The sequence below is a fragment of the Tursiops truncatus genome, chromosome 13, assembly GCF_011762595.2.
Source record: "Tursiops truncatus isolate mTurTru1 chromosome 13, mTurTru1.mat.Y, whole genome shotgun sequence".
Taxonomy (NCBI): Eukaryota; Metazoa; Chordata; class Mammalia; order Artiodactyla; family Delphinidae; genus Tursiops; species Tursiops truncatus.
In genome coordinates this window covers 5,416,399-5,441,140 of record NC_047046.1, presented here as the reverse complement: position 1 = coordinate 5,441,140, position 24,742 = coordinate 5,416,399, and the positions used below count along the sequence as shown (strand labels likewise).

Here is a 24,742-nt window from a genome sequence, read left to right as displayed (position 1 = left end):
GAAGATAAACCCACGAGGGCAGGGACCTCTCCTGCTTTTTCCACCACTGTTCTGCGGCAGATAACACTGGTGCTCTAACAAATCCAAACAGACACCTTTTGACTGTTTCTGAGTCCCTCTGGTTTCCGGATACTTTCGCATTCAAAACCTAGTACCTGCTGGTCTTCCAGTTTGACTCCCTCTCAGTGCCCAGCCAGTGCTCAGCGCCCAGTAGGTATCTAAATACATGCTTGCCGGAGGCGCAGCATCTGAGATCTTTCACAATGGTCCTGGACCCCGTAGAGCATGCTCACACCGCCATTTCTATTCCACCCTCATAAGGCTTCTTGGGGATTCACAGAGCAGCGATCTTCACTCTCATGGGTAGGAAACCTGAGGCTCAGAGAGGTTACAGATTGCTGCAAGGCTGCGCAGCCGCTGGCACATGCAGGCAGCCTGCCTCCAAGGCCAGAGCCCTTTCCTTTACATGCTAAGGAAGCGCGAATATCCCATGACCCTGGTTTTATTTTAGGAGTGTCACTCTTGCCCATGGGACCCTTGGAGAGCGTCAAGGTCCCTTTGAAAATCTGAAGAATATTAAGAAAACGCTTCCCAGGAAAAAAAAATGCTCAGACATAGGCATAAAATGAAATCTCTGGAGGTTGCAATTTCCTGAAGCCAGACTGTGACCCCCAGATAACACCTCACAATTTAAGGCATGTAAGAGGTGATCTCAGCACCTCTGAGAACGCGGACCTCTGAACAACCTGTGTGCGCAGCTCGCCCCCGAGTGGCCGAGCCCGGAATTTCCGGGAATTGCCCAGAAGCGCAGAATCGCAGCCAGAAACCGGGAAGGATTTTCCCAGCAGCCCTCGAGAACTTGATCCTCCAGGTGTGGGAAAGCCGCCCAAGGATTTAAACAAGGGATGAACCTACTGATAGTTTACATTTCAGGAAGACCTCTCAGGCCGCTGCTTGGAGAACTGACCGCACAGGACACTTGTGGGAGCCAAGTGGGCCAGGCTGGCAGAGACCCCAGGGGCGTCAGTCAGGACAGCTCTGGAACAGTTGGCTCGAATGCAGGGTCCCCAGTGCTGAACCCATCACGCAGGGCCGCCAACTCTTTTGAATGCCACACTGACCCTGCCAGGCAGGTATTAGATTATCCCTCTCCCTTTTTTTTCGGACGAGAAAAGCCACCCTGGTAACTTTAGTCACAGTGCATAGCGAGCACTCGATAAATACTGGTGGAAAAAGTGACCATCTGAGTTAGCGAAGGAATAGAGAGTAAACATCTTGGTTAAGCAATTTTCCAGTTTTCCGTGCAATTGCAGGTACCAGGGATTACATTACAGGCCTTTGGGGTTTAGGGGCTCCAGCAACTGGAGCTAGGACTTGTAGTATTCTAGAACATTCTAGTATCATCTAGGGTACAGACGCAGCAACCCAGGAATTCCAAGAGGGGGGAGAGCTGAGTGAGCAGAAGTGACCAGGGAGGCTTCCTGGAGGAGGGGCAATAGTTGGAATTGAGTCTTTGATGATGGCCAGGACTGAGCCAGACAGAGGAGGGGAACCTTCCACACACTTATTCCACAGGCAGAGTGGAAAGATGAGGGAGTGCAGGACACGATAGACACAGTGAAATGTTCTCAAATAGGGCAGGTTTGGTAGCACCTGGAGGAACATCTTTAAGCTTTAACAGTTAAGTATTTTTTTTAATATGTTTCCTTTTTTTTTCTTTTTTTTTTTTAGCGATACGCGGGCCTTTCACTGTTGTGGCCTCTCCCGGTGCGGAGCACAGGCTCCGGACGCGCAGGCTCCGGACGCGCAGGCTCAGCGGCCATGGCTCACGGGCCCAGCCGCTCCGCGGCATGTGAGATCTTCCCGGACCGGGGCACGAACCCGTGTCCCCTGCATTGGCAGGCGGACTCTCAACCACTGCGCCACCAGGGAAGCCCTATTTTTTCTTTTTTAATTGAGATAAAGGATGTACAATATTATGTAAGTTTCAGGTGTGCGACATAGTGGTTCACAATTTTTAAAGGTTATATACTCCATTTATAGTTGTTGTAAAATATTGGCTGTATTCCCTGTGCTGTATAGTATATCCTTATAGCTAATTTTTTTATACATAGTAATTTGTACCTCTTAGTTCCCTACCCCTATCCTTCCCCTCCCCCCTCCCCCCTCCCCCCCTCCCCCTCTCCACTGGTAACCACTAGTTTGTTCTCTACATCTGTGAGTCTGTTTCTGTTCTGTTATATTCACTAGTGGTTTTTTTTTTTAACATTTATTTACTTATTTGGCTACACCGGGTCTTAGTTGCAGCATGCGGGCTCTTAGTTGTGGCATGTGGGATGTAGTTCCCTGACCAGGGATCGAACCCAGGCCCCCTGCATTGGGAGTGGGGAGCCTTAACCATTGGACCACCAGGGAAGTCCCACTAATTTGTTTCATTTTTTAGATTCCACATAGTTAAGTATTTATTTTCATGGATACTAGAAAAATATAACTTGCCTGTTGGACCCACAAGTTCAGATAAAACTGCTTTTTCAAAAGAAACAAACTTTTTACAGAAAAATTTTCTTTTAAAAGAAAATTTAAGTAAAAAAGTGGCTCAAATTGAAAAAAAATATATTGTTAGCAGAGTCACATAGTGGGTGGGGTTGCGGTGTAAAGTGAGAGGGTAGGAATCAAGCCTCGGGGTCAAAGACACCCCTGAGAATTCCTGAGGCCACGAGGAGGTCTGATGCCATGTCCCTTAAGGTGGCCTCACAGCCCGTCCTTCCCATGTGGGACCAGAGGGCAGTTTCCCTCTGAGCCCTGGATGAAGTCATTGGCTGGGTTTAGGGACCACAGTTGTACCAAAAAAAAAAAAAACCACACAAATCAGCTTGAACCTTACCAAGGTGTTCACAAGCAAGATGTTCACACAATGAGACATGTGGAGGGTAAATTCACCTCTTCCATCCCATGTTCCCTTGGAGGACACACACACACACACACACACACACACACACACACACCCCAGAATGCTTTGTGGAGATTGACTCTTTTTTCTCTTTATGAGCAGGCAGGGCTGAATGCAAAAGTTGCAGGTGTCTGTGACGCGGCTTGGACACAGGGAAGTCAACAATCCTCTCAGTGGTCATCAGACTCAAGCTGGGGAACGCTTTTCACCTTCGGGTCTCCCAGAGATCAGGGCCAGGAGGCAGGCGCCCTTCCCCAGGCCCCCGACCCCGCAGCAGGCAGGCGCAGCTCTCCCCAGCCCTCCAGCCCCGACCTGAGGGACACTCCCAAACACTGGCTTCGAGAACTGATCTAAAGATTGAGTAATCTTTTTGCAGTTCTTTTGCAAGTCCGTGGTTTCCACTTTGCTGCCTTCTACAAATGTGAAGAAAGGTCAGATGGACGCGTCAGCTGATAAATCAGTAAACATACTTTTTGATGACAGATTGTCACCTGATTTTTGCCCATTACTCAGCAGTATTAAGAATTGAGTGACTCTATTAAGATATTCCTTCCACTGCCAGCTATGTACTTATGTAAACAAGGCTTCTCTGCACTTATACAAAATAAGAATAGAATCGACGACAAAATTGGTCGCATCCTGGCAGTAACAGTCATTCATAGATACATAAATTCGTTGGGGGTGAAGAGGAAATCACCAGCTCATTAGGAGATGTATTTCCATGCAAATAAAAAACAGTGTGATACCACTACAAATGACGACAGTTTTTTAAAAGCTGGAAGTGCCAAGGTATCAGCCTGTATGCAGAGCAGGTGAAACGATCATACCTTGATGGTGGGAATGCAGAATGGTGCAGTTACCGTGAATACTGTTAAACACAGACCTATATCACGTGTTACCATATGACCTAGCACTCTCACTCCTAGGTATTTTACTTAAGAGAAATGAAAATCGGGAATTCCCTGGCGGTCCGGTGGTTAAGACTCGGCGCTTTTGCTGCTGTCGGCCCCCGTTCGATCCCTGGTCAGGGAACTAAGATCCCGCAAGCAAAACAAAAGAAAAAGAAAAGAAAATATATGTTCACACAAAAACCTGTACATTCGTGTTTTTAGTAGCTTTATATTCATAATCGTCAAAAACTGTAAACATCTGAAATGTCCTTCAACTCATGAATGCTTGGAAACCTGTGGTACGTGCCTACGATGGAATTCTACTCAACGATCAAAAGCGGGGTCGGGGGAGTGGTCCACGTGGATGCTATGCTTTCTAAACAAGAACTGAATTCACACAGAATTTATATAAAATGTTAAATATACACAAGTTTAAATTTTAGGGACTTCCCTGGTGGCGCAGTGGTTAAGAATCCGCCTGCCGATGCAGGGGACACGGGTTCAATCCCTGGTCCAGGAAGATCCCACATGCCACGGAGCAACTAAGCCCGTGCGCCACAACTACTGAGTCTGCGCTCTAGAGCCCGCGAGCCACAACTACTGAAGCCCACGCACCTATAGCCCGTGCTCTGCAACAAGAGAAGCCACCGCAATGAGAAGCCCACGCACCGCAACGAAGAGTAGCCCTCGCTCACCACATCTAGAGAAAGCCCGCGCGCATAGCAACGAAGACCCAACGCAGCCAAAAATAAATAAATAAGTAAATTTTAAAACAAGGGAAAGGCAAGTCTGCAGCCCAGTCCCTGAGAGACATTCATGGCAGTAACCAGAAAGGAGCTACTGGCTAAGAAAAGAAGAGCCCAGAACTTCCCAGGGGGCCCTCCCATCCCCCCTCAAACAGGCTGTCACAGACTCAGTCACTTTTTAAAAAGGTTTATTATTTCAACTGTGAATTATTTTTAAAAGATGATAAAATTCATTTCTCTTCCAGTAGAAAAGAGACAGAGGCTTGCCCTGGAGACCAGGAGCCCCGGGCAGACGGGTCACCCGACCAGACACCCAGGCTGATGGGCCCGGGGCTTCTCCACCTCCTCCCCGGCACCGAAGAGCTGAGGACCCTGGTGGGGGGCGGCTCGGGGCACAGCCTCCTGCCACCCCAGCCAGGGAGTGGCCGGCTCAGTATACATGATGATGTCAGTTTAGGCTGGAGGGAAGGGGCGCAGACACCCAAATCCGGCGCCTGTGTAGACTTCAGGGAGATCACGATCCTGCAGGGGGTTAAGGATGTGGTCGGAGGCATCTCCGTTTTGAGGCCCAGATGGGTGTCCAGTGGCCACAGCTCCGGGTCCGGGCTGGGCGCTGAGCCACGGCCCGCGGCCCACCTGGCTGGTGCACAAGCAGTCTGCACTCCTGGGCTAGGTTTCGGGACAGCGGCCACAGCCCCTCGGAGTAAAGGCCCTGTCCTGCCTGGGCGAGCCACCAGGCGGGGGCTGCAGTGTTTCGAGACTGATGGAGAGGACCGCTGGGGAGAGGTGACCTGAGTCCTCAAGAGCTCAGGCTCGCTCACCCAAGGGAGGGGACCCTGTGCCCACAACACCTGTGGTCGGGCCTGTGGATCACTTGGAGAGAAGGTTCCGGAACAGTCCTTGTTGACGAGCCTCTCCCCAAGTCCCCTCAGCAGCGGCTCCATCCCTGAGTGTCTGCACACACCTGTGCACACACGTGGACACGTGCTGGGGGTGTGTGCAGTGTGCGACAGGCATGTGGTAGCAGGGGGTGGCTCAGACTTTGGGATTAGTGGGCTGTCCGCTGAGAGAGTCCTGAAGAAGCGGGGTGTAGGGGCTGGAGAGCTGGTCTGGCTGAGTAGCCAAGCTGGGCTGGCTGGCGGCATCTTCGGGACCCTGTGGAGAAAAGGGGAGGTGCTGCATCACTAAGCCCCGCCCACCAAGCCCCGCCCGGACCCTGGCTCCGCCCCGTACATCCTCCACCAGCATGGAAACCCCCCTTGGAGCCCCCATCTGCACCCCCCCCATCAAGCTCGAGATGAGAGAAGACTGGAGTGACCTACAGACTCCTGGGACTCCACTACAAAGGGTCTCCTAATCTCATGAAACACCATCTTGCCATGCTCTCACCCATCTTAGAGATGGGGAAACTGAGACCCTAAGAGACTTGCCTAATACAGTGAGAAGGGCAGAGCAAGGAGTCCAGGGCTTATATAAGCAATACCGTTAACACAGAAAAGCTGGAAACCACCTAAATGTCCACTGATATCAGAATGCATTTAAAAGACAGAGTTACAAGATCGTAGTCAACCTACACAGCTGTCACACAGAAAACTGAAGAGGGGAAATCCAGCTGCGGAGTGATTCATATAGTTTGACACCACGGAGGTAAGCTTTTTAAAAATTATCTGTCGTTCGTGGATACATATATACAGACTTAGAGGGGAAGAAACATGCAAACACCAAATTCCTAGCGATGGATGTCTCTGGGGAGAGGGGGAGGGGCAGTGGGACTTGGCGAGGGGGGCAAAGGACACACAGGGAAAAGGTGAAATACGACAAAATGTTAGCAGGGTTGTTGGGTCTGGGTGAGAGGGAACTCAGAGCGTGCAGTTCATCTAGTTTTACATTTTTAAGTTTCTCAATTTAAGGAAAATTTTAAAGGTAGCCATGATGATAAGAATTGGGGGCAACTTTTCATCCCCCCAGGCCCTGGCTTCCTTCCCCTCGAAGAACGGAGACGCTTCCTTGCCCAGCAGCTGTGGTCGGAAAACCCCGGACGCCCCTACCCACCTGGGCCTTTGCTCACAACCCCCAGGGGCCTGCTTCACCGCGGGGTGGGGTAAATCAAACCCCACTCTGGGTGGGGAGCGTTGGGGGACTCCTGACTCCTTTCCTCGGGGACAGAGCTCAGGCTTCCGCGCACCGAGCCACATTCCAGCCAGGGGCAAGGAGGGGTGGGTGTGCGCCTCTGCCGACACACCCCCCGACACACAGGCAGCATGGGACAGCGGGGGTCGGGGGGCGGGGGATTCTTAGCGATGTGGGCCCAGAGAGCCACGACTGGAGAAAGCCTCGCTCAAAAGTGCAAAGGGGAGGGCTTCCCTGGTGGCGCAGTGGTTGAGAGTCCGCCTGCCGATGCAGGGGACACGGGTTCGTGCCCCGGTCCGGGAGGATCCCGCATGCCGCGGAGCGTCTGGGCCCGTGAGCCATGGCCGCTGAGCCTGCGCGTCCGGGGCCTGTGCTCCGCAATGGGAGAGGCCACAACAGTGAGAGGCCCGCGTACCACAAAAAAAAAAAAAAAAAAAAAAAAATTGCAAAGGGGAAACTGTCTTCCCAAGAAAGACACATGTACAAACCTTCAGGGAATACACTTCCGTTTAACTGAGGAATGAGGACTTGGAATTAACGAGAGAAATCATGAGACTGCAAGAGGTGATCCTGGAACATGTCCCTGAAGGGCTGCCCAGTACCATTGTCCAGGCTATTCACTGCACAAGGGCACCCAGCCAAGTGGGTATAAACGGGGTGTACTCTGTTTGCCAAGCCCTCAGCCCTAAAGCAGGCCATGTCTGCACAGAGGAGCTGTCTTTTCTTACTCACACAAAAACACCCTTCTGGGCTAGTGGAGGCCCCATGTCCTCCCTTTCCTGGAGCAAAGCAGCCCCTCAAGGCCAACCCCCGTGCCCAGACGCGGGGCAAGGTATAGGACCGTCCCCAGGGACTCAGCACAGGCTAGAGGCCGAGCTGCAGGGATTCCAGGTCTCCAGGACCACTGGCCGCTTCCCAGGTGCGTGGTCCCCTAAAGCAGACCCGACAGGACACTGCCTTCCCCAAGTACACGTGACCGGGGGGTAGGGGTCTCATCCGGGCCGAAGGCTGACCTGTCTTCCAGAAGACAGAGCAGTAGCATCTCTTTAATCAAAAACTTCCCTAATAACTTGACATTTGGATTCTGCTGGTAAATCACGAAGAGACTCCAGCTTTGGTTTTGTTTTATTTTTATTTTGGGGGGGGCAGGGAGCAGGACATCCTGGCTGTGTCCAGGGAGGTGCAGCCATGGGGCTGAGACCTCACAAACACCAGCTCTATCTATGCTAAAAGCAAATAACCCCCATCTCTGTGCCTGAAGACCCCACCCCTGCACCGCGAGAACGCCAGGCAAGTTTCTGCAGAAGGGAATCGTGGCTGCAAGGGGGCAGGGGTGCCAATGGGGCCAAATTGTACACAAGAAGGGCGTCCCAAGAGGAATTCTGGGAGAGAGGAAGGCAACGGGGGGCTCGTCTCCAGCTAGGACACCCTGCCCCCTAAGCTCAGGAAGACAACCCCCTTAACACCCAGCCCTGACGTGGTCGGGCTCTCTTATCCCCAGATGGGCAGTAGGAGCCCCCCAGAGCCTGGCTGGGGGCACAGCGGTCCCTCCCTCCCGCTCCTTGCAGGGCTGGCAGTACCTGCCAACAAACACACCCACGCCCAGCGCCCATGTTCTATTTTATCTCCTCCTCCGGCCCTGGCAATCCAAGCAAACTGGAAGCCGCCAACTGGTCCCAAAGAGTAGGGCTGTCACCTCATCCCCAGCCTGTGGCTCTCAGGAAAGCTATTTAAACCCAAGCAGGCCCAGCCCCAGAAGCTGGAGAGGTGGTACATTTTTCAGAAACCAAAAGCTATAATCCGAGGCATAAGCACAGGGCGACTCACCCCCGCCCAAACCCCAACCGTAGGGCCCAGAGCTCTGCCTGTCACATCCCCTGGCGGGACTCAGCTCTCCTAAGACCTCAGACCTAAAGGAACACAGCCCAGGAGGTGAACCCCCAAAGGCACTAGCCTCCGTCTCCCGCAGGTAGGCTGCCCGATGAAGGAGGGCAGCCAGTTAAATGTGAATTTCAGGTAAACAGCAAACAGTTTTTCAGTAGAAGCGTGTCCTGATAATTCCATGGGACACACTTAGGCTAAAAATCATTCACTGTTTCCCTGAAATTCACATTTAACTGAGCGTCCGTTTGTTGTTGTTGTTTCTGGGGCTGCTTGTTTTTGCTCAGTCTGGCAACCATACCCTCAGACCGAGTCCTAGATCTACACTTGGTGCCCAGGTGATGCCTAAATTCTCTTTTCTTGGCCAGTCATCCGGATTTATTTAAACTTATCCACATCAGAATCCTGTTAGGGGGCCATTAAAATACAGATTCCCGGGCCCCACCCATGATGCTATTCCAAGAGGTCTAGAAGGATGTCTGTGGACCTGCATTTTTTCGCAGACTTTCCCAGAAGAGTCTATATCGCACCAGAGGTTTGAGAAGCAGCTGAGACCTAAACCTCGATCCTGCCTTTCTAAGACAACCTTGCAAACAAGACACCAGCCCACTAGTCACCCTCCATCGCCTACCACGCCTGGGATCACTCGGAACGTAAGAAGACAACAAAATACACAAATACGTATTTTCAATCTGTAGACACTCCAGGTGAAGTTCAGGCTGAAGAGATGTGTGAGATCCCAAGCGTTTCAAGCCGCCAGAGTTCTACTCACTATGGGAGGGGATGGGGGGCGAGAGGTGTTACCTGGTACCCACCTACAGTCTTGCTTCTTGCAGTACAGTCCCCTTGGGAGCTGATGTCATCAGGGATTCAGAATAGGCCTGAATGGCCTCCTTATCCTTTGAGCCCTTTTTACTACTACTCCAAAATAAATAGCACTTCTCCTAGAAGATAACCAAGCTAATTTATAGTTGACGTTGCAGCCGAACACACACGGTTTTTACACGGTTCTCCGATTTTCAAAAAGCAGAGGGTGGGGTACAGAGTTCTAGAGTCCAACCACCATTAGTGACTGGAGTTGGCTGAGACCTGGGGAGTGATGGTGTCTTTCACCAAAGACAGAAAGACGAGCATCTTCAGGAAACACACTTGGTCAGACGGGCAAGCTGAGCTGAAAAGGGTTTGTCAGCCTGAAAATTTGAGCCGAATCACGGAGGGGAGATGGGCCGTGCTGGGCAAGGTGGATTGGCCGAGACTCAGAGAGCTGAGCAAGTGGCATGTTAAGTCTCGTGCTCCACTGACTGAGCTAGTGGGTGGCATCTTAAATCGACCAGAAACAGCGACATTTCTGTCTAAAAAAAAATTTTTTTCTTTCAAGAATGACTTGACAAGAAAAACGTCTTTGAAGAGAAATTAAAATACGTTGAGTTTAACCACATGCCATTCTTTTTTTTTTTTTTTTTTTCTCCCCTATCAGGACAGATACATAAAAACACGTAAGGCCTAACCCCTGCTAAACCAAAAAATACATAATGGGATAAATTTCAACGACTGGGCCTCCAGCAAAACCTGCGGGGAGGGGGCCTCAACCATGGTCAGTAGGGACGATGATATTCTTATCGGATTTGGGGGACACGGATGGGGGATGTGAAGCAGGGAAGCTTTCACATTGTTCATCCTCACCGTCTTCCCCCTCCCCCTTCTGACGGACCATTAGGAGAGACAGAGGGCAGAGGCTGTCTGGTCCAGCCCCTCACCGCTGCTCCCCTGGCCCTCACTCCTGGAAACCCACGGTGATGCTGGCCCCAGGGAGGCATCCACGGGTTGGGGGCTAGGGCTTCTGGCCCCTCTGTCCTCCCAGCATGATTCATCCCAAAAACCCTAGGGAGTTCCCTTCTGCTCTGGCTGGGGCAGTGACAGAGGACCGGGCCCCCAACGTTCACTGGGGGCTCAAAACACCAGAGGCCCCGGTACCCTCACACCAGTGCAAACCTTTTCCCCCAAAGGACTGGGAATTTGGAAGGGAAATCAGGTTAAGGGTCTGAAAGCCCAGGTTAAGAGCCTGGAAAGGTTTGTCCTCGCCCCAGCAAACAAGCAAGTTAAGCGAGCGAGCGTGCGAGCTGCCTCCGAGGAAGAGGAAGAAGAGAAAACGCTGTTGGCCGGAGCTAAAGCGAGAAAGCAGGCGTTGCAGGTGGCCCGAGGGGCAGCAGGGGAGCTGCGCAGCCCCCGACCGAGGCTGAGGCCTGTGGCTCCAGGACAACTCGGGGGGCAGGGGGCACCGGGGGGGGAGGTTCTGGTTCATGGATTCAAAATGGCCTTTCAAGACTCCCTGCCACTGAACAGGGTCCCCTGTCCACCAGGTAGCTGCCCACCGATCCCCGCTGCCCCGGGGGCCTTGCATCCACGGGCCTTGTCACCATGTGACGGCAGTAACTTGCTTAAAGCCCCCTGGTCTCCGGACCTCACATCCTACTCATGTCTGTATCCCCAGAACTGTGCACAGTGACCCCCCCATAAGCTGTGAAGGTGTCAGTGAATGCCATGAATGAATGAATGATGCAAATCAAGAAGGTGTATTTGTTGGAACTTCCCTGGTGGTCCAGTGGTTAAGACTATGCACTTCCACTGCAGAGGGCATGGGTTCGATTCCTATTTGGGGAACTAAGATCCTGCATGCCTCACAACGTGGCCAAAAAAGGGGGGCATTTGTTATTGGCCCCTCTTTTTCCTGCCTCTGAATGGTAGATGCCCCAGGGCTGGCTCTTCAGGGCTCTTCTCCATCCGTGCTCCCTTCCCCAAATACCTGCTCCTATCCTGGTCCAAGCCACCATCCTCGCTCACCTGGGCCTCTTCACTGGTCCCCCTGCTTCCGCTTTCCCATCTGAAGACCAAGCGGCCACACGTTAACTGACCTAGTCACTCCTCTCCTTTACAGCTTCCAACAGCTTCCCGTCACCCCCAGAATCAGTTCCAAGCTGCTCACCCTGCATTACAGGACCAGGCATGACCTACGTCGGCCTCTCAGACGCCACCTCCTCCCCCGCTGCCCCCATGCCCACTCCCCTCCAGCCACCCTGGCCCTGCGGGAGCCTCCAACACACCTCACCCACCCCTGCCTCAGGGCCTTTGCACTGGCCATTCCTCCACCCGGAGCACTCTTTCCCTGACTCTGTGCTGAGCATTCACTTCTAAGCTTAAATTCGACCTCTTCCGAGAAACCTTTTCTGACATTATCTCTATAGTTGTCGCCAACGCCCTGGGATGCTACGGTGTCCAACTTGGTAGCCACATGTGGCCGTTGAGGCTTCGAAAAGGGGCGAGTCCCAGTCAAGACCTGATGTAAATGTAAAATACACACCGGATTCCAAAGACTTAACCAGAAAGAAAATGTAAAAAATTTATATTTTTTATATTGATTACACGTGGACATGGTCATATTGATATTTTGGATATATTCGGGTTAAATAAAAGATATGATTAAAATTAATTCCCTTTTACTTAAGGTGGCTATTAGAAAATTTAAAATCACACACGTGGCTCATGTTGTATTCGTATCAGACAGCACTGCCCTAAGCCCATCACATTTTCTATTATCATCGGTGAAATCATCTCTTCTGTTTATTTACTTGGTTTCCACCTGTCTTTCCAACTAGAATGCCAGTCCCCGCACCCCCCTTCCCCCGGGAGTAGCAACTGCCTTGTTCACTGTCGTATCCCTGTACCTGCCAGAGCCTGAAAGCCAGCAGCTGCTGACTTGAAGAACAAACCATTCAAGTACCAGGTCTCCTGATCCAAAACCACCTGCAGCCCCTCCAAGGGAGGGTCCCCAGGCCTCCCAGAACAGGCAGAGAAGTGGCAACAGAACATGCAAGAGAAGCAAGGATGCGGCAACAGCTCCCCAGCCCAGGCGGAGACCTAGGACTGCCGCCCGAGGCGGGCTGCAGGCTGAAGGTGTCCGTGGGCACAGCAGGAAGGGGCTGCTGGGGGATCTGATCTGAGCCCCTCCTTCCCCCAAGCCGGCAAGCAAGGGGCCACTCGGCCCCGGCCAGGCTCTGGCCACCACCTACTTGGCTCCGGATTTGGTAGACGATGGGGATGAGCAGCAGGACGCAGCCCAGGGCAAGGAGCACGTACTGGGCATAACGCAGCACCTTGGGCATCAACACCAGCTGGGTGTAGAACGTCTGAAGGGTCTCACCCTCCATTGCCCCGCTCTGGCGAAGGAGAAAGACAAACAAGTGGACTGGTGCCACGTACTGTGGGCTGAGGGTGCAGACGCCACCCCACACCACACCCCTCTGTCCCCCAACCCCTTTCCCATCTCAAGCCCACTGGCCAGAGCATGCGATGGATGGAGCCAGCCATGCCTCTTATTTCCTCTGGGGCCACACAACAGGACTACATTTCCCAGACTCCTTGCAGCTAGGCAGGCCCATATGACTTGTTCTGGCCAATGGGATGGGGGCACAGTGATGCTGCAACTTCCACGCCTGGCTCCCATATGATTCTCTCCATCTCTTTCCCAATTTACTGAATGGAAACGGATTCTGAAGATCTCCAAGAGGGCAGGACCAGAAGATGGAAGGAGCCTGGATGTCCCTGAATGTCTGCGTGGAGCAGAGCTCCGCCTGCCCCCCATCAGACTGTGATGTGAGTGGGAAGTGAACTTGACATTTGAAGCCTGTCTGATCCAGCGATTAGCTCACCCTGATTTAAAACGAGCTAAGCCAGAAGGAACCCTGAAAAGCTGGGAGAGAAGAAATTTCAATAAAAAGTTGACACCCTGAAAACCAACTTCCCTTCATCTCAGGAGAAGGGGCCATGTGCGTTAACAAAATTATTTTACACCCTGACCAGGGACTTTACAGTTTCATGCAGCTCCTGTGTTCCTCATCTCGTGTGATCCTTTCAACCCAGTGGGATAACTGACATAAAGTGCTTGGAGAGGGCGAAGTTTCTAACAGATGGTTCTGCATTACTCAGTCCAGCTCCCCCAGCCTGGCCTCCCCACCACACACAGCCTCCTGCCCCAAATGCCCACATCAACTCCTCACTGAGGCATCAGACACCACGCCCTCGGGTGCCCAGTACCCGGGGAGAGGGAAGCAGCCTTACCTCTCCAAACCACATCAGTGGCAGGATCACCGGCTCGATCTTCCCAGTTTGTCTGGAAATAAGCGAGACCAAGCAAGTGAGAAGTTATGTCAGGGTGTCTTAGATCAGGCAGCTCTGGACCTGTGATCGGAAGCCCCAGGGTCAGGAGGGATTTGACGTTGCAGCAACTTGGTCGGCGTGGGCTTGAGCGATGGGCATCTCCCAAAGGGGCGCAAACTGATGACCCAACAATATCTCTTTAAATGAAAACTTCTTACGTGGAGGGGCTGCCAGGGACCTAGCTGATATCCATGTGTTCTTTTTTAGAAACAGAATCCCAATCTTATTCCGGATGGCAATACGCCCAGACAACAAACAACACGGTTTATGCTGATCACTTGCTTTCCTTTGGGGAGTCTGGAATCTGGGTCCGTGCCAAGCAGAAGGCGCCTACGTGACCAGCCCCCAGTAAACACCCTGGGTGCTGAGTTTCTACTGGGCATCTCTGGTAGGGGACATTTCACACGTGTTGTCACAACTTGTCACTGGGGAAATGAAGCGTGTCCTGGTGTGACCCTCCTGGGAGAGGGCTCTAGAAGCCTGTGCCTGGTTTCCCCAGACTTCACCCCGTGAGCCTTTTCCCTTTGCCAATTATGTTTTGAATCCTTTCTCTGTAGTAAATCACAGCCGTGACTATTAACTACGTGCTGGGTCCCCTGAGTCTTCCCAGTGAATCATCAAACCCGAGAGTGGTCTTGGGGACCCCCGACACAGTCAGCTGCTAGATAGCTGTGTGACCTTGGCCATGCTGCTTACCCTCTCTGTTCCTCCTCTGTAAAATGGGGATTATAATGGAACTCCTCACAGGGCTCTAGTGAGGACGGAACGCGACACCATGAAAAATACCCAGCATATAAAAAGTGCTCTAGGGGAGTTCCCTGGTGGCCTAGTGGTTAGGATTCTGGGCTTTCACTGCTGTGGCCTGGGTTCAATCCCTGGTCAGGGAAATGAAATCCCACAAGCCGTGTGGCACAGCCAAAAAAAAAAAAAAAAAAAAAAAACATATAGTGCTCGATGTTTATTATTGTTGTCTTGTTGTCAAATGCCTGCAAACAACTGGACAAACAAATATTCTGTAACTTCACCATTCCTGGGTCTGCTTAAAGAAGGCACAGCTGGAGGGGAGCTGGTACTCTCTCAGGGGACAGGCACCAGAGTCAGCACAGAAGGTCAAAATCCTCAATCACAGTTCTCAAAAAGCGCTTGTTCAATAGAGTACTGTGCAGTGAAATGAATTTACACCGTATCACCTACAGAGGAGACAGACACGGAGGACGCTCTGGAAATACAATGGCGCATCCCCCTCACTTCAGCCTCTTTAATCTGAGTTTGTAAGAACCGATGTCAATTGAATGCACAGAGTGTGCAACCCTGCTGCCTTTATCTTGTGAGCAAACAGCACAAAAGTTCCTCAGACAAGTCACAGCCAGACAGCTCTGCTTCCGGGCGGGCGGCGGTCTCCAGACATTTCCCACACAGGTTCCTCGACAGCCCTGGGAGATGCCGACAAGCACTGCCGTTGGACCACCGCCCCTGAGACCACCATCCCAGCCCACAGGGGCAGCCAGGCAGCTGTGCGGCCTTGGTTCCGAACAGATGGGAACGCAGAGGCCCGGAGACATCAGGGTGCTGGCTCAGGGCCACCAGCAGGCAGAATCCAGCCACCCAGACAGACTGCTGGCTTGAGCAGCATTTGTCAAAAATCTGAATGAACTCCCAACAGGTGAGATGTGTGCTAACATCCAGATTTTGAAAAATGCATTTGCAATTGCACAGGATGTGGCCACACTGAGTGCGTGGGCCCTGGCGCTGGACAGAGGCTGGCCCTTGGTCCCATCCCCACGGGTTCCACTTAGTCACCTGCCGGCCCTGCACATCCAAGTTAGCAGCCCAGGCGCTGAGGGACGGGAGCCCTGTGGAGCTCACGTCTGGGCAGCAGACACCTAACGCACGCGTGGGGCTGTTTCACCCGCCACAAACGCTTCAGGAACAAACTCTCTGAGCAGCCTCAAAATGTAAAAATGAAAAGCTAGTGGGGGAGTAAGGATGAGCTGCACTGACATGCTCACCAGCTCAGACAAAGTGTTATTCTTTCCAGCTGAGAGGCATCTCACAAAACCAAACAGATGCTCACATTCCTGCAGCCCAGGATCTTTCTGGGGGAATTTTTTTTTAATGAAACTATTTCAAATATGCTAAGAAGTACAGGGGACTTCCCTGGTGGTCCAGAGGTTAAGACTCTGTGCTTCCAAGGCAGGGGACACGGGTTCGATCCCTGGTTGGGGAACTAAGATCCCGCATGCCACACAGCGCGACCAAAAAAATTTTTAAAAATAAAGAAGTACAGACCCTGACGTAACGACCAGTGTGCTCCCTCACCCAGCTCTATCCTAACTCGATGTTATAACAAGAGCTGGCAAGGATGTAGAGACACTGGCACCTCCCACGCTGCTGGTGGGAGTGTAAAATGTCGCAGCCGCCCTGGAAACCAGTCTGGCAGCTCCTGAAACGCTTAAACATAGAGTCACCATATGACCCAGCAATTCTGCTGCAAGGTGTCTACCCAAGAGAAAACACACATCCACACAGAAACTTTAAATATTCAAAGCGGCACTATTCATAATGGCCAAAAAGTAGAAACAACCCAAACGTCCATCAACTGATGAATAAAAACATGGTCTTTCCATGCAATGGAATGTTATTCGGCCATAAAATGGAATGAAGCAGTGACACAGGCCACAACGTGGATGAACCTTGAAAACATCATGTTAAGTGAAAAAAGCCAGACACATATTATATAATTCTATTCACATGATATGGCCAGAATAGGTAAGTCCACAGGAACAGAAAGTAAATTAAGGGTTGCCTGGGGCTGGGGAAATGGGCAGTGACTGCTAAAGGGCGTGGGGTTTCTTTTGAGGGGGTGGATGGAAATGTTTCAAAATTGATTGGGGTGATGCTGCCCAGCTCTGTGAATGTCCTACAAATCACCGAATTGTGCACTTTTAAAGGGTGAGTTTTATACTGTGTGAATTAAATCTTGATAAAGCGGTTACTGAAAACCAACTCCAAAAAAAGAAAAAGAAACCCAGTGCTTAAAGAATTCCTCCCATCAAGTGAACGGTCTCACTTCAGAAGACTGTTTGCTAAGTTTCCACTTACAGACACTTGGTTTTGGCAGGATTTAATTTTTGCTACTCTGTCGAATGGGAGACAGCTTGGATGGAAGAGTCTGGCTAATTTGGGGGACAAATGTCAAGAGAGTACAGGGCAGGGATGTCAGGATGCAGTTTGGGCTCGGCTGAGAGCTAAGACCCCCCTCAGGGGTTCAAGGGGCAGGGACCAGATTCCATATCCCGAAGGACCATCTCTCTCCCCAGATGCCAGGTTCCGAAGGACATGGCCAGAGTCCCGAGTCCCTGATCTCTCAACAGCAAGGCAGCCCGGGGCTCCCAGACCCCACTCACCCGATGCCTTTCACAGACTTAATGTAGAGGCTCAGCTGCAGTTTCACAGAGCAGTTCATGGGGATTCCGGTGACCTGCAGTGACAAGAGCAGTGAGGGGCCCGGCTTCCCTGGAGCCCTGGGGACCCCTTCAAATGGCCCTCTCCCTGGTCACGCTCAAGAGGGTACGTATCCCAAATGAACTGCCCATCCGATGGGGCTTCCGCTACCCATTCAAAGCCCTGATGGGTAAATACATGTTCCCCAAATGGCTCTGATGTCCACGACCTCGAGGGATCCCCTCTGGTGAGCCAGCCTCGCTCTGGATGGAAAAAGAACTAACCCTTTCCATCTGTTCTCTTGCATAATGCATCCCCCAGTGCAGAAGGACGTTTCCCAGTCATCGCCCCTCCCTCCAGCCTCCAAATAAAATAAAATAGATTTACATGTTAATAAAGTCACTATCTTCTCCATTCACCCCCCCATTCCCTCCCCACCAGCGTCTCAAAGAGAAAGTCTGCAGGGAGCTGGCTCGGCCCCTAGTGCCTCTGCAATACACCTCCACCTGACCTCCATTTCAACAGAGCTGGCCTCAGGCTCGTGCCAAGGGCAGGCGACGCTATTTTACAGAGAGCCCAGTGATATTTTGCGTTCTTTACTTGGAGATTTTTCTTTTCTTTGGCTGCACTGCACAGCTTGCGGGATCTTAGTTCCCCGACCAGGGATCGAACCCGCGCCCCCTGCTGTGGAAGCGCAGAGTCCTAACCACTGGACAGCCAGAGAATTCCCTATTCAGAGACATTTTTAATTTCCGATTTGAGGTCATGATAGAAAGCTTCCTTTGTGCAGGAATTTTTTTTTATGAGATTTTTTTTTTTTAAGTAGTAAGTCAATAACACAAAAAGTGACACACATATAGGACCAAAACCAGGAAGGTGCTTCCAGAATGATGTCAGGAAATGAGAGTGGAAAGGAACCTAGGTTTGAGGACAGACTGCTGCTTCTTAGCTGAGACTCTTCTCATCTGGAAAGTGGAGACAACTCTGCCCACCTCACAGGGTTTCTGCAAGGGCAAAATAAGGGATGCAAGACAGCCACACTCAGAGCTATAAACGCTGTGCTGTTCTCACATACACCAGTGGGAGAGGGCATTATCTTCCAACATAGCCTGGCATCCTGAGGTCCTTTGGGACCCCAGGGGCACAGAGCAACTGGCCAAAGGCCATGCTCCCAGGACGGGGGAGAGTTTGAACTTGAGAACCCGGTGGGATGGGAGTGAGATCACCCGTGTGCAAAAGAGCCAGCAGGGGTGAGGCTGCCCTGCTAGCAAGGCTGTCCCTGGCTGGTGTCTGCGATCCTGGATTTCAGGAGGGCTCCCACCTCTCCCTGACAGATAAGAAGGGCTCACTGTACCAGGACAGTTTGTACAAACACTGTGGTTTATGCTGACACCTGATTTCCTTTGGGAGTCCGGAATTTCAGTCTGTGCCAGGTAGACAGCGCCTATATGACCAGTCCCAGTAAGAATCCTGGGCACTGAGTCTCTACTGGGCGTCCCTGGTAGAGGACACCTCACTCGGGGAATGAAGGGTGTCCTGTGTGACCCCTGCCCTGGGAGAGGGCTCTGGGAGCCTGTGCCTGGTTCCCCCAGACTTCACCCCGTGCGCCTTTCCCTTTGCTGACTGTGCCTTGTGTCTTTCACTGCAATTCATCACCGCTGCGGGTACCACCATATGCTGGGTCCTGGGAGTCCTCCTAGCAAATCCTCCAACTTGGGGGTGATCTTGGAGACCCGACACATCCTGCTTTCTAGACTCTACATTCTGGGGTCTCCACTCAGGCCACTTCCTTCTCCAGGAAATGTGTCTCCTTCCTTCCTTGACTGTCCAGCCCCCTCTTCTTGGGCAAAGCCCCGCCTGTCCCCCACCACCCCGCAATCTCAGAACAGAAACTTGGACCCGTGAGCCCACGTCTGTCACCACACACACACACACACACACACACACACACACACACACACACACCCCGGTTTCAGGAGCAGGAAAGAAGGCACCAGAGAAGCCGCTTCCAGCAGGCATTCTGTTTTCCGGGCTAATGAGATCAGAAACCAGCAAATCGACCCCATGACCATCCTCCCCAAATCGACAACAAAATCCAAGGCCACTTCCTCTCCCCGTCTGCCCCTGACCTGAAATGAGTAGAAGTCTACTTCTGCATCAGCTGATGTGCTCCTGCAAAACAGCTGTTTGCATTTCTCCAGCCTCCCAAACTTAACTGTTTCTCTCTCAATGTGGGGAAAAAAAAAGAAAATCCACGCAGCACAATGCAAGTCACCAGTGACAACAGAGAAAAGATCTTGCTCTTGCTGGAATACCCAGAAGCCAGCAGAGAGAGAGAGAGAGAGAGAGAGAGAGAGAGAAGTAGTGAAGTGGATGAACTAAAAGAGAAAGTGGAAAACCATTTGTTAGCTTTATAATAAAAGCCTTTTAAAAACTGGTTAAAAGTTTAAGACAGTATGGAAAAGCCTTAACACAACTAACAATAAAGGATGGATTTAACATAGAGCACGCAATAGATTCCTATTAATAAATTACTATCAACTTAATTCATTAATACCCACTTAATTAACTACATATTAATACAGGACAGAACGTAGTGGGCATTAAAACAACTGTTCGTACAGCCAATATTTTAAATAACTGTCAATGGAGTATACCCTTTAAAAATTGTGAATCACTACATTACACACCTGTCACTTGTATAATATTGTACGTCAACTATACTTCAATTTTTTAAAAAAGGCTACATACTCTGCAGTTCCAACTATATGACGTTCTGGAAAAGGCAAAACTACAGAGACGGTAAAAGGTCAGTCACTGCCAAAGGTTGGATGGGAGTGAAGGTAGGAGGGGGATAAGTGGGTGGAACACACGGGATTTTTAAGGCAGCGAAACCATTCTGCAGGAGACTGTAATGGTGGATACAGGTCACGATGCATTTGTCAAAACCCATAAACCTGATGGACACAGAATGAAGCCTAATGTAAGCTATGGAATATAGTTAATAATAATGTTCATTCATCGACTGCGACAAATTTCGTGCCAGGGGAAAACGATGTCTGGGAACTCTCTGTATTTTCTGCTCAGTTTTTCTGTAGGCCTAAAACTATTCTAAAAACCAAAGTAAGGACTTCCCTAGAGGTCCAGTGGTTAAGAATCAGCACTTCCACTGCAGGGGGTGCCGGTTCGATCTCTGGTCGGGCAACTAAGATCCCATGTGCCCCATGGTACGGCCAAACAAACAAAAATGAAAGTATATTAATTTTTTTAAAAAACAGACATATGGGGCTTCCCTGGTGGCGCAGTGGTTGAGAGTCCGCCTGCCAATGCAGGGGACACGGGTTCGTGCCCCGGTCCGGGAAGATCCCACATGCCGCGGAGCGGCTGGGCCCGTGAGCCATGGCCGCTGAGCCTGCGCGTCTGGAGCCTGTGCTCCGCAACGGGAGAGGTCACAACAGTGAGAGGCCCGCGTACCGCAAAAAAAAAAAAACAAAGAAGATCTATGTTTGAATTCGGCCTCATCCCTTACTCACTCTCAAGCACTAATATCTCAGTAAATCAAACCCATATTTACTGAGATACTAGTACTTCTGTGGTAACTACTAGAATCCAAGCGATTAACAAGACAGAACAGACCTTTCCCTTATGGAGCCAAGAATCCCATTTACTAGCTGTAGCACTTAACTATTTGGGCTACAGTTTCCCCATCTGTAAAATGGGAATAGCAATGCCCACCTCTCAGATTATTGTGAAAATTAAATGAGTTGGTGTGGGTGGAAGCATCTAGAATTATACCTGTAGCATAATGAGCATTCTATAAATATTTGGTGAATGTGAAGTGTGTGCAGTCATAGCTGACTTCACTAGCTGGATTTTTATTTATTTTATTTTATTTTATTTTGTTTATTTTTTTAATTTGGCCGAGCCGCACAGCTTGCGGGATTTTAGTTCCCCGACCAGGGATTGAACCCGTGCCCTCGGCAGTGAAAGCACGGAGTCCTAACCACTGGACCGCCAGGAAAGGCTCAGCCTGGATTTTTAGTGAAAAAAAAAAAGAGAGAGAGAGAGAGCTAGAAGGTGGAGTGCTGGGGGCTGGGGATTGAGTCAGCGGCTTAGAAAATCTGAGGAGTACCAAGGAAAACGGCAGGGAACAGCACCGGGTAGAAGAGCTTCCAAAAAGGCCTGTGGGGGAGACCACAAATGTCCACTCAGGAAACAGAAACCCACAGAATTTATTTAATCAATGATAAAAAGCCACCGAGTCCAAATGGGCAAATTTCCAGGGAACGGAGGCACTAAGAAAAGAAGCAACTGGGTAAAAACATGCCCACGGGAGGGCCACACGTACAGGTCTGATACCCTCCTGGTCCCTGTTCGCAGACAAAACAACACACAGGACAAATTCCCCAGAACCCAGTTTATCCACAAGATGTTCCAGGCTCTTGTCCGCACCTAAAGATCTTTACGGTATGCTGGCGCAGCCAGAGGGCTGCCTCTGGCTAATTTGCAGGCTGATAATTCCTAATTAATTTACTTTCTTATAATCCTTTTATAGAGACAATTTCCTTATAAAGAGATAAAGTCCTTGCACTATGAAGTCGGGGCAAAATTTGAAGGCTTGATAGCCTAGAAGCTATCACTGCCGAAGAAATCCAGGCTTCCCATCACCCCCACACTGGAACATTTTGGTGCCTAGTGGGGAGAGGAGAAAGCCAGGTGTGCACCAAACAGAAATCCCCGCGCCCACCCACAGGCTGACAGGCAGGGGCTCACCGGGTGGACGTCCAGGAACAAGGAATGCTCTTCTGGATTAGGGTGGAGGCCAGACACTGCCTCTGCCAGGACTGGGTCAGCGTTGTAGAAGTGAGGATGGGAGAGAAATAAGGGTGCGTCTAGAAGGCAGAGGGGCAGAGAGGGGATGTCAGACAAAGGCAGCATGTTGGCACATCCAGAGACCTGCCCCTGTCACACCCTGAGCTGGGCAAGGGGATGCGTAGGTGATGAAACACAGCCACTGCCTGCAGTGCACCCCCCTCATGATGATGACAAGATGCAAACAACAATAACTAGACAGAGAGAATTCGTTCAGTCTGCAAATGTTTACCAAGCGCCCAAGAGGCACCAGGAACCGGAACCCACCCAGCAGGGGACAAGCTCGGTGCCACAGGAAGGGTAACATAGGAGCTGCTGCTTCTGCCAGGAGACATCAAAGGAAGGAGAAGAAGCCGGCTCAAAGATGCCAGACAGAGAAGGTGAGGGAATGGCGTTCCAGGTGGAAGGGATGGCAGAAGCCAAGGCAGGGAGGTGGGAAATGCGCCGTGCATGTGGAGCAGACGGCGCCCGGAGGGGAATGACGGCAGCTGAGGACAGAAAGACTCGGACTTGGGTGAGAGGAGGGGCATCTGGACCGCCAAGCCAAGCAGCCCGGACTGTCTTCTGCAGGCGACACGGCAATGATCAGAGATGCTCAGGTGTGCACACCTGCAGCCAGGTCTCCCTAACGTCCACGGGAGGGGAGAAGACACACCTGTTTTGCTCCTTCTCTCCCAGCTGCTGGTCTGTGGGAGGGACGCCAACGTGTGAGAACAGGGACTGACCTGGGTCCCTCTGAGTGGGAAATTCACACCCAGACACCCGAGGCTGAAGCTGTCCATCAACTGACCAAGCGAGGCAAACGCCAATGCATGCTCGTGTGCTCAGGACAACACACAACAGGCCTGACGGACAACAAGTCAACGGGGAAAAGAATAAGCCTCTCTCAAAACTGACGAGGATCAAGAACCGGCACATCAGAGACAGAACGCAGACTGGCGGTGACAGGGGCCGGGGCAGAGAGATGGGGAGTGAGTGTAAATGGGTACGGGGTCTCCTTTTGGGTTGATGAGAATGTTCTGGAACTAGATTGTGGTGGTGGCTGCACAACGTTTTGAATGTATTAAATGTCACTGAATTGTGCACTTTAAAATGGCTAATTGCGGGGCTGCCCTGGTGGCGCAGTGGTTGAGAGTCCGCCTGCCGATGCAGGGGACACGGGTTCGTGCCCCGGTCCGGGAGGATCCCGCGTGCCGCGGAGCGGCTGGGCCCGTGAGCCATGGCCGCTGAGCCTGCGCGTCCGGAGCCTGTGCTCCGCAGCGGGAGAGGCCACGGCAGTGAGAGGCCCGCGTACCGCAAAAAACAAAAAGGCTAATTGCGGATTAGCGAACTTCACCTCGATACGGAAAAAAAGAAAGAAAAAACAAACAAAACTCACAAGGTCTTCTTCCCTAAAACCAGCAGCCCGTCTGCTGCCAGCCAGGTGACCCGCATTCCTGTTTCTGTGTGTCTGGCAACCTCAAATGTCTAGATTCTTTCTGCGTTTCTTAGCAAAGCCAAGCACTGGTTTGGAATAAAAGCTGAGATTTAACCGCTGTCTGACTTCATTTTTCCCAGAGTCCTTTTACATTCATCGCCTGAATGCTTCTCAACATTAATGTATTCATCCTAGTACCTCTTTGATGTGTTGCCGTATTCAGCTACCCCCCGCCCTGTTACACAACGTGCTTCTCTGAAGCAACTGCTATTGCTCTACATGAACAGCTATATCTTCAAGGACGAGCTTGCTATCTGCGGCATAACTGGCGAACACTTGCCAGAATCAGAAAATAAATATAGGAATAAATACAATGCGGATGAATGAATGTTGCAGATTCTAACGAGAGACTGTTACCTACGTGAGACTTGGACCCTGAGACTTTCTCTTTCTCTGTCAAAAAGAAAGACAGACGACTGTTAGACAGGTACTTTCTTCTGGAAGTGATCAGAAGGACAGAGAGAGAATGGAAAGCAGAAGACCTCTCTCACCACGTAAGTCAATGTTATATAAAGCTACGTCTTTGGATCTTTGAAGTCTTGGGCACCACCAGGGACAATGTTTCACAATTTGGAAAACGCTGTTTCCCATTCTCCCCTCTCACTGTGAAAGGAGATCAACAGAGCAAACACAAGGACCGCCCCCCTCCCTCGGTAAGGGAAGCAGTCACCGAGCCAGGCCCTTGAAGGCGGCGCATCTCAGACAAGGTCCATCCTGCCTCCAAGGCCAGGGTGGCAGGGTTGGGGGGAGACTGACACGGGCTGGACCAACTTGCCGTCACCTTCCCTTGCTTCAGCTTGCTTGGTTGTTTTTTTTATTAATTAATTTATTTTTTTTTTGGCTGTGTTGGGTCTTCGTTTCTGTGCAAGGGCTTTCTCTAGTTGCGGCGAGCGCGGGCCCCTTACTGTCGCGGCCTCTCTTGTTGCGGAGCACAGGCTCCAGACGCGCAGGCTCAGTAGTTGTGGCTCACGGGCCTAGTTGCTCCGCGGCATGTGGGATCTTCCCAGACCAGGGCTCGAACCCGTGTCCCCTGCATCGGCAGGCAGATTCTCAACCACTGCGACACCAGGGGAGCCCAACTTGCTTGGTGTTTTAATAGCATGCATGCATGTACGTGTTTCTTTCTATTTTATTTCCA

At 51.2% G+C, this 24,742-nt stretch overlaps 1 protein-coding gene across 4 annotated transcripts in view; it reads right to left on the bottom strand.

Moving 5' to 3' along the window:
- Window positions 1–4,757: 4,757 nt before the first annotated feature.
- SCARB1 (scavenger receptor class B member 1) overlaps window positions 4,758–24,742 on the bottom strand; it is a 79,167-nt gene continuing 59,182 nt past the window's right edge. For 2 of the 4 annotated variants that reach the window (XM_033836725.2, XM_073789934.1), the window contains 6 exons: window positions 22,029–22,147; window positions 17,219–17,292; window positions 13,713–13,764; window positions 12,665–12,811; window positions 9,413–9,541; window positions 4,758–5,741 (listed from right to left, as the gene is read on the bottom strand). In XM_033836725.2, coding sequence (XP_033692616.1) covers window positions 9,413–9,541; window positions 12,665–12,811; window positions 13,713–13,764; window positions 17,219–17,292; window positions 22,029–22,147 — 521 coding nt within the window. In that variant the 3' untranslated portion in view covers window positions 4,758–5,741. Of the gene's footprint in view, window positions 5,742–7,620; window positions 9,542–12,664; window positions 12,812–13,712; window positions 13,765–17,218; window positions 17,293–22,028; window positions 22,148–24,742 lie in introns of those variants that run through there. The other 2 variants (XM_033836728.2, XM_033836726.2) reach the window with 2 other exon arrangements.